Raw genomic sequence first — 14,293 nt, forward strand, 5'->3', positions numbered from 1 at the left:
TCGGTCTCTATTGTTTTGGTAAGATAGGTTTCTTAGGTTTTTGCATTCTTCATCAAACCATTTGTCATTGTTGTTCATTTTCTTCGGATTTCTGTTTGAAATGTTTAGATTTGATAGGGAAGTTGAGAGATCAAGTATACTGTTTAGGTTTTTTACTGCCAAGTTTACACCTTCACTATTACAGTGGAACGTTTTGTCCAGGAAGTTGTCTAAAAGGGATTGCATTTGTTGTTGCCTAATTGTTTTTTGTTAGGTTTCCACACTACTTTATTTCCATCTTTAGCATTTCTTAATATTATTCAGTTCCTTTGGCTTTGATGCTTCATGATTGAGTATTGCTCTGTTCAAGTAGAGTGTGATTTTGCTGTGATCTGATAGGGGTGTCAGTGGGCTGACTGTGAACGCTCTGAGAGAATCTGGGTTGAGGTCAGTGATAAAGTAGCTCATCTCTTGGCAGTAGTACTGTAGACTATCGGTGTACCTACCGTAGGAGTCCCCTCGAAGCCTACCATTGACTATGTACATACCCAGCGTGCGACAGAGCTGCAGGAGTTGTGATCCATTTTTTCTGGTTATGTTGTCGTAGTTGTGTCTAGGGGGGCATATGGGGGAGGGAATGCTGTCACCTCCAGGTAGGTGTTTGTCCCCCTATGTGCTGAGGGTGTCAGGTTCTTGTCCAGTTCTGGCATTTAGGTCACCACAGACTAATACATGTCCCTGCGCCTGGAAATTATTGATTTCCCCCTCCAGGATGGAGAAGCTGTCTTCATTAAAGTATGGGGATTCTAGTGGGGGGATAGGTAGCACACAGGAGGACATTTTTCTATGTTTCCTTTTGAATTTTCTTTTGAATTTCTAGCCAAATGTAAAATGTTCTTGTTTTGATTAATTTAATAGAGTAAGTTAGGTCTGTTCTGTACCATATTAGCATACCCCCTGAGTCCCTGCCTATTTCACACCTGGTAGTTTAGTGGATGGGACTACCAGCTCTCTGTAATCTAGAGGGCAACCAGAGGTTTCAAATCCTTTATACCATGTTTCTTGTAGGATGACAATGTCTGTAATTCTGATTTCTTTGAAGTCCAGGTTCCTGCTCTTTAGGCCAAAGGCAGATGACCTCCGGCCTTGGATATTCCAGGATGAGATAGTGAAGGCTTTGTGTTCCATAAAGTGTCCAATGTTGTCAGCCGTGTGGTTTGGCCTCAGACCAGTATGTGTGAGCAGAGCCTGCTTAGAATCAGGTACATGCCAATGACTTGGGCTAGTGTAAGAGTGGGGTTTGGGCCTGTTAGCCTGTTCACGGCCTGGGCATATGTGTGACTTTCATGTTGAGGCCCTCTTCGCAGGAGTGGGGGACATGGAGTGGGCAGGAGGGGCATAGGTCTGATCTGAGGGGGCCTAAATGGGTTGTGGGCATGGTTGACTTGGGGGAGTGTTGATTGGTTGGGGTGGGTTGGTGTGGACTTGTTTGGTGCTGTGGTCTGGATGTAGGTCCTCTCGAATTGGGTCCCGCCGGAAGAGTGTCTCGCTGGCCTGGGCGTGGTGTCTATTGATCTGTTGCTCCTGTGTGAGGTGTTGGGAATGCGGTTGAGGGCGATGTCCTTTAGGGTCCTGGAGAAGGTGGGCACTGCTGCCTTGTATAGGGGGACCTGTTCGTAAAGACTAATCAAGTCCAGGATGGAGTGGGGGGCCAGGTAAACATTTGGTTTTGAGGCACAGTCACGGTAAATACTTGCATTTACACGCAAGGTGGAGATAGCTTCTTCTACTTTCCCCAACACACAAGTGGCTTTTTCAGTCACTCCCTTGAGTGATTCGTTCGTGCCTGTGTGTATTATTATGTGGCTAGGTGAACCTAGGTGGTCCTCAGACAGAAGGTCTAGGGCGCACTGGGTGTTTGGACACCAGAGTTCAGACACTGTGTGTTTGGGAAAACATTTATTTTCTTGTATATATTTCCGTTTGAGTCCATAAGGAGTACAATCTGTGTCTTGTGTATGTCGTCAGTGGGTGTGGGGGGGTTGTCAGGAGGGCTATCAGGGTGGCTGACAGGGGAGGTGCTCAGAAGGTGTGGGATCCCCTGGGCTTGGGGTTCTTCATTTGTCTGTCCTGCTGTGATGTTGAGGATATGGTCACTGTTCTGCTGTGTTCTGCTCTCTCTGTCTCTTTCTCCCCTCTCTCTCTCTCTCCCTGCCATTGGACAGTTAGATCCCTCAAATGAACCCCAGTGATATGTTGTCAGCAGACAGAATGTAGAAGTGGACACGGTGTATTGATCTTGGTTGGTGATGGTCTATCTGTTTGTTGGAACTTCATCAAATATTCTTGATAACTACAACAGATATGTATTAACTCTTGAGGCATGCAGATGATCCAAAATGAACACCCTCTTGACCAATCAGAATAAAGTATCTTTTGATCATAGAACCACAAACGGGGTCCTTATGTTAGGCCCTGATCTGGCTATGCCATACGGCTGTGGGCTACACTTGTTAATTTAGCAGACAAGATTTGCTTAGAATTCCATGGCATTATTTTATATTATTTTATAATATGAAGAATACTATTGAACATAGCTGAATAAAATAGAAAGGATATTTTCTCCAAACGATTTGAGGGAGTGTGCACATGCAGCTATTCTGCTTTGGAAGGTTATCAAAGAAACAGCTACTCCTAGAATGCTTAATTTAGAGTTATTTATGTAACTTTAGTTGTGATACAAATGTTGGGCTATATGTGTAATTTTTAATATACTGCTCAAAAAAATAAAGGGAACACTTGAACAACACAATGTAACTCCAAAGTCAATCACACTTCTGTGAAATCAAACTGTCCACTTAGGAAGCAACACTGATTGACAATAAATTTCACATGCTGTTGTGCAAATGAAATAGACAACAGGTGGAAATTATAGGCAATTAGCAAGACACCCCCAATAAAGGAGTGGTTCTGCAGGTGGTAACCACAGACCACTTCTCAGTTCCTATGCTTTCTGGCTGATGTTTTGGTCACTTTTGAATGCTGGCGGTGCTTTCACTCTAGTTGTAGCATGAGACGGAGTCTACAACCCACACAAGTGGCTCAGGTAGTGCAGCTCATCCAGGATGACACATCAATGCGAGCTGTGGCAAGAAGGTTTGCTGTGTCTGTCAGCGTAGTGTCCAGAGCATGGAGGCACTTCCAGGAGACAGGCCAGTATATCAGGAGACGTGGAGGAGGCCGTAGGAGGGCAACAACCCAGAAGCAGGACCGCTACCTCCGCCTTTGTGCAAGGAGGAGCAGGAGGAGCACTGCCAGAGCCCTGCAAAATGACCTCCAGCAGGCCACAAATGTGCATGTATCTGCTCACACGGTCAGAAACAGACTCCATGAGGGTGGTATGAGGGCCCGCCGTCCACAGGTGGGGGTTGTGCTTACAGCCCAACACCGTGCAGGACGTTTGGCATTTGCCAGAGAACACCAAGATTGGCAAATTCGCCACTGACGCCCTGTGCTCTTCACAGATGAAAGCAGGTTCACACTGAGCACGTGACAGACGTGACAGTCTGGAGACGCCGTGGAGAACGTTTTGCTGCCTGCAACATCCTCCAGCATGACCGGTTTGGCGGTGGGTCAGTCATGGTGTGGGTTGGCATTTCTTTGGGGGGCCACACAGCCCTCCATGTGCTCGCCAGAGGTAGCCTGACTGCCATTAGGTACCGAGATGAGATCCTCAGACCCCTTGTGAGACCATATGCTGGTGCGGTTGGCCCTGGGTTCCTCCTAATGCAAGACAATGCTAGACCTGATGTGGCTGGAGTGTGTCAGCAGTTCCTGCAAGAGGAAGGCATTGATGCTATGGACTGGCCCGCCCGTTCCCCAGACCTGAATCCAATTGAGCACATCTGGGACATCATGTCTCGCTCCATCCACCAACGCCACGTTGCACCACAGACTGTCCAGGATTTGGCGGATGCTTTAGTCCAGGTCTGGGAGGAGATCCCTCAGGAGTCCATCCGCCACCTCATCAGGAGCATGCCCAGGCATTGTAGGGAGGTCATACAGGCACATGGAGGCCACACACACACTACTGAGCCTCATTTTGACTTGTTTTAAGGACATTACATCAAAGTTGGATCAGCCTGTAGTGTGGTTTTCCACTTTAATTTTGAGTGTGACTCCAAATCCAGACCTCCATGGGTTGATAAATTGGATTTCCATTGATTATTTTTGTGTGATTTTGTTGTCAGCACATTCAACTATGTAAAGAAAAAAGTATTTAATAAGATTACTTCATTCATTCAGATCTAGGATGTGTTATTTTAGTGTTCCCTTTATTTTTTTGAGCAGTGTACATTCTAAGGCTGCATGTTGCGACTAATGATGATTTGAAAATAGTTGCATGAAAGGCATGAGCTCTGCTTTGTTTTTTGCGCAGGCTGTACACACTTCATCAGTCTCTCATTCACAATTTGACCAGCACTTGATAACGCCTTGAATTTCCCAGCTGCATCCCCTTTGTGTGGCCGTAACACCCGCTTAAAAAATCCATGCCTTTTGCGGCCAGTGGCCGTTGTGCCCCATGGGATGAATATAATCATTATAATACACTTCTCCCCGGCTGGAGCACCTCTCACTCACATTGCTCTCAGTCATGTGATTGGGTCTTTCTTACATGTCTGTCGGGGACGCAACTGCGTGCTTCCTTATCCAATTTCGAGGCGCATATTGGAAGAACTGTCCACATTTACTTTGTCAGCCAAAAAGATGAGTAGGCCTAACAAACAGCAAAAGCAACAGCATAGGTCAATCCCCCATAGTTCAAAAGTTGGCCTATTCTTTGCGAGAAATAAATATTCCAAAACATAGTCTGGGACAGTTGTGGGATGCGATAGATCCCAAATTAATACAATCACTACCATCGAAAATCTGTTTTAAGCAATGAGCCTAACACAATAGATGAGAATGTTTTGCTTAACATTTTGATAAACTATTAGGCTATTTTTTCACATTATAAGCGCAGCACGGAGTGAACACTGTAGTAGGTGCGTATGTTCCACTAGCAGAAAAACACCATTCTCAAAAGTGACCACAAATGTGATTATGCTTGTAATGCTTTCATTATAAATGTGCATTTTTATGTTGAAAATGATCTTCCCCAAACTTGAAACTCACGTGCTGCGTGTGTGTACCAGTTAGGCTGTACACCCCTTTTAAAGCGGATTAATGTGCTTCCTTAGTTATTTGGCCACTTTAGTTGTGATACAAACCTTATCAAAACATATAGGCCTATGGGCTACGTGAGGTGATTTGAAAAAGTCACACAAAAAAAGTATGCGCTGTTTGCCATTCAAAGAGATAATATATAAATCACAAGTGATATGCTAATATTGTCACCCATCACACTATTCTTCATTTAATCTTTACAAAAATACAAAAATTAAAGCAAAGTATTTAGACCGCTTGATTTTTTCCCACATTTTGTTACGTTACAGCTTCATTCTAAAATTGATTCGTTTTTTGCCTCATTAATCTACACACAATATCACATAATGATGAAGCAAAAACTTAAAAAAATATTTTTTATATAACATTTACATAAGTATTCAGACCCTTTACTCAGTACTTTGTTGAAGCACCTTTGGCAGTGATTACAGCATTGAGTCTTCTTGGGTATGACGCTACAAGCTTGGCACACCTGTATTTGGGGAGGTTCTCCCATTCTTCTTTGCAGATTCTCTCAAGCTCTGTCAGGTTGGATGGGGAGCGTCGCTGCAGTTATTTTCAGGTCTCTCCAGAGATGTTTGATTGGGTTCCAGTCCGGGCTCTGGCTGGGCCACTCAAGGACATTCAGAGACTTGTCCAGAAGCCACTCCTGCACTGTCTTAACTATGTGCTTAGGGTCGTTGTCCTGTTGGAAGGTGAATCTTGCCCTCTGGAGCAGGTTTTTAACTCTCTGTACTTTGCTCCATTCATCTGTTCCTCGATCCTGACCAGTCCCTGAAGCTGAAAAACACCTCCACAGCATGATGCTTCCACCACCACCATGCTTCACCTTAGGGATGGTGCCAGGTTTCCTCCAGATGTGATGCTTGGCATTCAGGCCAAAGAGTTGAATCTTGGTTTCATCAGACCAGAGAATCTTGTTGATCATGGTCGGAGAGACTTTAGGTGCTTTTTAGCAAACTCCAAGTGGGCTGTCATGTGCCTTTTACTGAGGAGTGGCTTCCGTCTGGCCAATCTATCATGAAGGCCTGATTGGTGGAGAGGTGCAGAGATGGTTGTCCTTATGGAAGGTTCTCCCATCTCCACAGAGGAACTCTGGAGCTCTGTCAGTGACCATTGGGTTATTTGTCACCTCTCTGACCAAGGCCCTTCTCCCCCGATTGCTCAGTTTGGCCGGGCGGCCAGCTCTAGGAAGAGTCTTGGTGGTTACTGTAACGCCCTGGCCATAGAGAGGGGTTTTTTGTTCTTTATTTTGGTTAGGCCAGGGTGCTACATTAGGTGGGCGTTCTATGTTCATTTTCTATGTTGTCTGTTTCATTGATTTTGGCCGTGTGGCTTCCAATCAGGCACAGCTGTTGTTGGTTGTTGCTGATTGGGAGTCACACATAAGTGCCTGTTTTTCCGTTGGGGTTTTGTGGGTAATTGTTTCTGTTTAGTGTTTTGCACCTGACAGGACTGTTTGACTGTCGGTTTTCTTGTTTTGTTTTGTGTAGTGTTCTTTAGTAAATTAAACTTCAATGATGAACACTAACTCTGCTGCGTATTGGTCCACTTTCTCAGACGATGACTTCTCTGTTTCATCTGACAACGAAGACAGCCATTACAGAATTACCCACCAACAACGGACCAAGCAGTGGAGGAAGGAGAAGCGCCAGGAGAGGAGCGTTCAGGATTCGTGGACTTGGGAGGAAATCCTGGACGGGAAAGGACCATGGGCTCAAGCTGGGGATTATCGCTGCCCGCAGTGGGAGATCGAGGCAGCGAGAGCTGAGAGGCGCTGGTACGAAGCGAGGGAGCGCAACAGGCACGAGAGGCAGCCCCAAAACATTTTTTGGGGGGGCACACGGGGAGTGTGGCGGGACCAGGAAGGAATTCTGGGCCAACTCCCCGTGCTTACGGCAGGCAGCGCAGTACTGGTCAGGCACCGTGTTATGCGGTAAAGCGCACGGTGTCTCCAGTGCGCGTGCATAGCCCGGTGCGCTATAGGCCAGCCCCCCGCAAGTGCCATGCGAGTGCAGGCATCGAGCCAGGGCGGATGGTGCCAGCTCAGCGCGTCTGGTCTCCGGTGCGCCTCCTCGGTCCAGGTTATCCTGCGCCGGTGCTGTGCACTGTGTCTCCAGAGCGCTGGGAGGGCCCAGTTCGCCCAATGCCTGCGCTCCGCCCGTGCCGGGCCAAAGTAGGCATTCAGCCTGGAATGTGGGTAAAGAGCGTCCATACTAGAACTCCAGTGCTCCCCAACAGCCCGGTTTATCCTGTGCCTCCTCCTAGGACCAGGCCTCCAGTGGGTCCCCCCATCCTGGTCTGTCCTGTGCCTCCTCCTAGAACCAGGCCTCCAGTGTGTCCCCCATCCTGGTCTGTCCTGTGCCTCCTCCTAGGACCAGGCCTCCAGTGGGTCTCCCCATCCTGGTCAAGCCTGTGCCTCCTCCACGGACCAGGTCTCCAGTGGGTCTCCCCATCCTGGTCAGTCCGGAGCTGCCAGAGCCGCCCGCCAGTCCGGAGCCGTCAGAGCCGCCCGCCAGTCCGGAGCCGCCAGAGCCGCCCGCCAGTTCGGAGCCGCCAGAGCCGCCCGCCAGTCCGGAGCCGCCAGAGCCGCCCGCCAGTCCGGAGCCGCCAGGGCCGCCCGCCAGTCCGGAGCCGCCAGGGCCGCCCGCCTGTCCGGAGCCGCCAGGGCCGCCCGCCTGTCCGGAGCCGCCAGGATTGCCCGCCTGTCCGGAGCCGCCAGAGCCGCCCGCCAGTCCGGAGCCGCCAGAGCCGCCCGCCAGTCCGGAGCCGCCAGGGCCGCCCGCCAGTCCGAAGCCGCCAGGGCCGCCCGCCTGTCCGGAGCCGCCAGGATCGCCCACCTGTCCGGAGCCGCCAGGGCCGCCCGCCTGTCCGGAGCCGCCATCGACGCCCGCCAGCCGGCGGGGACCTTCAATGCTGCATAAATGTTTTGGTACCCTTCCCCAGATCTGTGCCTCAACACAATCCTGTCTCTGAGCTCTACGAACAATTTCTTCAACCTCATGGCTTGGTTTTTGCTCTGACGTGCACTGTCAACTGTGGGACCTTATATAGACAGGTGTGTGCCTTTCCAAATCATGTCCAATCAATTGAATTCACCACAGGTGGACTCCAATCAAGTTGTAGAAACATCTCAAGAATAATCAATGGAAACAGGATGTACCTGATCTCAATTTCGAGTTTCATAGCAAAGGGTCTGAATACTTATGTAAATAATGGATTTCTGTATTTGTCATTATGGAGCATTGTTTGTAGATTGCTGTGGACTTTTTATAATTTAATCCATTTTAGAATAAGGCTGTAACATAACAACATTTTGAAAAAGTCATGGGGTCTGAAAATTTTCCAAAGCCACTCTATGACCACTATACCTGTATGCCCTCTGTGCCAGGTTGCTGCAGCAGTTTGACGGTGCGTGTGTATGTGTTCATCTGTCCCCTCCCATCATGCCAGGTGAGACTAGACCCTGGCCGGCGAGGCAGTTGGTAGGCTAGCTCCTCTGCAGACACTGTTTGCTCCAGGGATGCACGGCAGAAACTGAAGCTGGACGCAGCTGCAGACAGACAAACAGTTTAGTTGATTAGACATTTGAGAAACATGGATGAACGTCTAATTCTGACGTGAGACTGTGAGAGCTAGTTGGTTGTTTCATCCTTCAGCAGCTAATTGTTGTATTGTAGCTTCAGACAGACAGACAGTTTAGTTGATTAGACATTTGAGAAACATGGATGAACATCTAATTCTGACGTGAGACTGAGAGCTTGTTGAATAAAATCCCCAAAACCATTCCATTAAAACATTCTCAGTTGTATGTGGCCATGTCAGGAAAAGGGCACCATGTCTTAGTAGTCATAAAACATACTGTATATATAATAAGAGACCACTTATGGAAAATAAAATATAGTTTAAAAATATTAAACTCAAATCCAGGATTAATTGAACAAAAACTCTTCAATCTCAATGTGACTACTACAACACTTCTATAACTCTGTAACTTACTGTAACCATACCCTCTCTCTCCTGCCTCTCTCTCTCCCCACTCTCTCTTTAATTCTGTGTATCATAGTGACAGCGAGACAGTGTTTTGAGTTTTGAACCAAAAGGCCAATTCTGGGATACACCTGCTCACAGCTGAAAATCCAGAGACTGTTCCGTAGAGCAGAGGTGATACAGAGTTCAGAGAAACATTATGGAGAAATGAAAAAAGGAAAAAAGAGAGCAGTGATGTCTTTCCTGTCTGCTTCTGCTTTCTCCTCTCTCCCCTCTCTCCCCCATCCTCTGCTTTCTCATCTCTGTCGATTCTGTGGTCCCTCTCTCTCTGCTGTCCTATGTTGTTTGGCTGTGGGGTTGAATAACACAGAGAGAACAGCAGAAGAGAACAGCAGATAAGAGGGGGTGAGAGGAGGAGACAGAAGGGAGAGAACAGGAGGAGAAGCATTCAGCGGGCCTTCCCAGTAAACTTAGCAGGGAGAGGGAAGGGAGAGAAGACGAGGAAGGAGAGTGGAGAGTCCTGGCAGTGAACTGTAAATCTACTGGTTATGGGCGAAGAGAGAGAAAGATGGAGAGAGAAGGTGGACTAGAGCAATGGAGAGAGTGGGAGGGAGGAATAATGATTTGGTGAATAACTGAGGAATGTTGGGAAACATAAAAGTGTCTACAGATTTTAGTGGTTTAAAATCAGCTTTGGATAAAGCTTACCAGCACCAACCATATACCCAATCTATTTCAGTCACTTTGAAAGTGTTCCAGATAAAGTGCTCTCATCAGCCTAGTGCTCCCTTTCACAGTGAACTAAACTGGCTCTGTAAATGGTTTAATAAAGTGAACCTCCTGGCTAGGGAATGGGATACACAGGACTATACAGGATATACACAGTACTATACAGGATATACACAGTACTATACAGGATATACGCCTCTTCATTAAGGATCCAATGCAGCCATTTTTATCTCAATATCAAATCATTTATGGGCAACAATTAAGTACAATAATAGCTACTTAGCAAAGGGCAATTTGTCACGTCCTGACCAGCAGAGGGAGCAATTGTATTCGTTTTGGTCAGGACGTGGCAGGGGTTTTTGTGTTATGTGTAGATTGGTTGTTGGACTCTCAATTGGAGGCAGGTGGTTCTAGTTGCCTCTGATTGGGAGTCCTATAAACAGGTGTGTGTTTTCCTTTGGGGTTGTGGGTAGTTGTTTTTGCACTGCATTTGTGTGCCTACAAAACTGTTCCTGTCATCGTGAGTATTGCTTATTGTTTTCACTGTGGATGCTTTGCGTGTTTTTTTATTAAAGAAATATGAGTATCCACATTCCCGCTGCGCCTTGGTCCATTCCTGACGACAGCCCTGACAGAACTACCCACCACAAAAGGACCAAGCAGCGGAGGAGGAAGGAGCCACAGGAGTACAGCGTTATGGACTCATGGACATGGGAGGATATCCTGAACGGCAAGGGATCCTACACATGGGCGGAGATCCTGGCTGGAAGGGATTGCCTCCCATGGGAACAGGTGGAGGCACTCAGAAGAGCGGAGGCAGGAGGACAGAAGAACCAACGGCAGCGGTATGATGGATCACGGCTGGGTAGGAAGCCTGAGAGGCACCCCCAAGATTTTTTTTGGGGGGGGCACACGGGTAGATTGGCTAGGCCAAGGAAGAGCCGTAAGCCAGCTACCCGTGATTACATGGAGGAGCGTATGAGGTGGAGGGCGCCATGTTTTGCTGAGGTGCGCACTATCTCGTCTATACGAACGCACAGCCCAGTCCGCCCTGTACCAGCACCCCGCATGTGCCAGGGCAAAGTGAGCATCGAGCCTGAAGGGGTGATGCCAACCCTGCGCTCAAGACCGCCAGTGCGCCTATACGGTCCGGTGTTTCCCGCTATACGCACTAGCATGGAGGTGCGTGTCTCCAGGCTGGCACGTCCAGTACCAGCCCCACACATCAGGCGTCTAGTGCATCAGCCCAGCCTCGCCAGTCAGGAGTCGCCAGAGCTGCCCGCCAGTCAGGAGTCGCCAGAGCTGCCCGCCAGTCAGGAGTCGCCAGAGCTGCCCGCCAGTCAGGAGTCGCCAGAGCTGCCTGCCAGTCAGGAGTCACCAGAGCTGCCCGCCAGTCAGGAGTCGCCAGAGCTGCCCGCCTGTCAGGAGTCGCCAGAGTGGTCCGTCTGCCAGGGTCAGCCCGAGTGGCCCGTCTGCCCGGTGCAGCTATCGGCGCCACCGAAGTGGGCGACGCCGAAGGTGGAGCGAGGTCCACATCCCGCACCTGAGCCACCTCCAGGATAGGTGGGTTGGGGAGGGAGGGTGTAGCACAGTGCCGTCGTTGACGGCAGCCACCCTCCATTCCCTCCCTTATGGTTTAGGGGGTTCTGTTTATTGGTTTTGTTGGGGTATTGGGGATTTTTTGTGTTAAGGTGCATTCCGGGGTCTGCACCTTTAGGTGGGGGGGGGGTACTGTCACGTCCTGACCAGCAGAGGGATCAATTGTATTCGTTTTGGTAAGGATGTGGCAGGGGTTTTTGTGTTATGTGTAGATTGGTTGTTGTACTCTCAATTGGAGGCAGGTGGTTCTAGTTGCCTCTGATTGGGAGTCCTATAAACAGGTGTGTGTTTTCCTTTGGGGTTGTGGGTAGTTGTTTTTGCACTGCGTTTGTGTGCCTGCAAAACTGTTCCTGTCATCGTGAGTATTGTTTATTGTTTTCCCTGTGGATGCTTTGCCTGTTTTTTTTATTAAAGAAATATGAGGATCCACATTCCCGCTGCGCCTTGGTCCATTCCTGACAACAGACCTGACACAATTTCTCAAGCAAGAATTTTGCTCGGACTGTCTGGGAGTGGTCTGAGTAGGGAAGGGAAAACTGAAAATTTGCTATTATTGGCAGAGAGGTTTGGAACTCTCTTTCTTATTGGTCTATTAACTAATTTATCCCACCAAAACAGGCTGAGATTTCAGGCAGTCTTTTGAACAGGTCTTACACTGAAAGGGCATTATCATAATTTTCACAATATTATTCCAACCTCATAGTGTGGAAATATTTATAAAAAACTGAAAAAACACATTTTTGACTGCACTGGGCCTTTAGGATCAGCCACACATGATTAACTACTGTCCCCACCTTCAATGACACAACACTATAACTGACATCAGAGCTTATGGTTTCATTGGCAGGTCACTCTCAGCTAGAGTGTCTTCTATCCAGAGAAGATGGTTTGAATGACCTCTGGTGTTCACTGCAGAGCACTAAACTACACATCAGACATATGTATCATTGGTGAAAGGTGAGAGAGACTCAGAGTCAAGGGCAAAGCCCAAGGGGATATGTGCAGAGTCAAATCAAACAGAGAATGTTTCTCAGATGACACCCTATACTTTCTAGTGCAGTACATTTGACAAAAGCTCAGAATTAGTGCTCTTTATGGGAAATCAGGTGTTTAATTTAGTTTTAAAAAGTTGGCTCCAATGTGTGTTTCTTGGTCTCTTTTATGACGCAGTCTCAGTTGTATACTTGTGTGTGCCATAGCACTCTCTCTGTACCTTTCCTATGATTCAGCAGGATAGAGTATATATCTCCTTGGCCATCTGTCTGTCTACATTTATACATATTTGATCAGATTGGAGCTAGGCTATCTCCCCCCTCTCGACCTCCTCAGTAAGTGATGTTGTAATAGTTGCTACCGTCGTTCTCAATATAAGACATTATCACCTAGAGGGGAGAGGGAGGAGAGGAGCGAGGGAAGGAGATGAGAGGAGGGGATTAGAGGAGGAGAGGAGAGTGACCACATGAATGGAGGGAGAGGAAGGAGAGAGCACAATGAAAAAGAAAGGAAAAAAGGGTGGAAATACAGAGGAAAGTTAAAGATGTTTCACTTGAATTACAGTCTTCTATCTAGGTTTGAATGACCTCTGATGTTCACTGCAGAGCACTAAACTGCATACAGTGCCTTCTGAAAGTATTCAGACCCTTTGACTTTTTCCACATGTTATGTTACAGCTTTATTCTAAAATTGATTTAAAAAAATCTACACACAATACCCCATAATGACAAAGCAAAAACATTTTTTTAGAAAATGTTGCAAATTTATTACAAATAAAAACAGAAGTACCATATTTACGTAAGTATTCAGACCCTTTGCTATGAGACTCGAAATTGAGCTCAGGTGCATCCTGTTTCCATTGATCATCCTTGAGATATTTCTACAACTTGATTGGAGTGCACATGTGGTCAATTCAAATGATTTGACATGATTTGGAAAAGCACACACATGTCTATATAAGGTCCCACAGTTGACAGTGCATGTCAGACCAAAAGCCAAGCCATGAGGTTGAAAGAATTGTCCGTAGAGCTCAGAGACAGGATTGTGTCGAGGCACAGATCTGGGGAAGGGCAGCAAAACATTTCTGCAGGATTGAAGGTCCCCAATAACACCGCTGTCTCCATCATTCTAAAATGTAAGAAATTTGGAAAACACCAAGACTCTTCCTAGAGCTGGCCGCCTGGCCAAACTGAGCAATCAGGGGAGAAGGGCCTTGGTCAGGGAGGTGACCAAGAACACCATAGTCACTCTGACAGAGTTCCTCTGTGGAGATGGGAGAACCTTGCATAGGACATCATCTCTCCAGCACTCCACCAATCCAGCCTTTATGGTAGAGTGTCCAGACGCAAGCCACTCCTCAGTAAAAGGCACATGACAGCCAGCCTTGCGTTTGCCAAAAGGCACCTAAAACTCTCAGACCATGAGAAACAAGATTCTCTGGTATGATGAAAACAAGATTGAACTCTTTGGCCTGAATGCCAAGCGCCACATCTGGAGGAAACCTGGCACCATCCCTAGGGTGAAGCATGGTGGTGGCAGCATCATGCTGTGGGGATGTTTTTCAGTGGCAGGGACTGGTATACTAGTTAGGATTGAGGCAAAGATGAACAGAGCAAAGTAATGAAAACCTTCCCCAGAGTGCTCAGGACCTCAGACTGGGGTGAAGGTTCACCTTCCAACAGGACAACGACCCTAAGCACACAGCCAAGACAAATCAGGAATGGTTTCTGGACAAGTCTCTGTATGTCCTTGAGTGGCCCAGCCAAAGCCCGTTCTT

General features: G+C 47.6%; 1 protein-coding gene across 1 annotated transcript in view; it reads right to left on the reverse strand.

Annotated features, from left to right (window-relative positions):
* The window catches only part of LOC115169388 (sterile alpha motif domain-containing protein 10-like), a 106,164-nt gene that overhangs the window by 32,112 nt on the left and 59,759 nt on the right, over positions 1–14,293 (reverse strand). Inside the window, exon 2 of the mRNA XM_029724958.1 lies at positions 8,577–8,758. Coding sequence (XP_029580818.1) covers positions 8,577–8,758 — 182 coding nt within the window. The remainder of the gene's footprint in view (positions 1–8,576; positions 8,759–14,293) is intronic.

This window comes from Salmo trutta, chromosome 31, assembly GCF_901001165.1.
Source record: "Salmo trutta chromosome 31, fSalTru1.1, whole genome shotgun sequence".
NCBI classification, from domain to species: Eukaryota; Metazoa; Chordata; class Actinopteri; order Salmoniformes; family Salmonidae; genus Salmo; species Salmo trutta.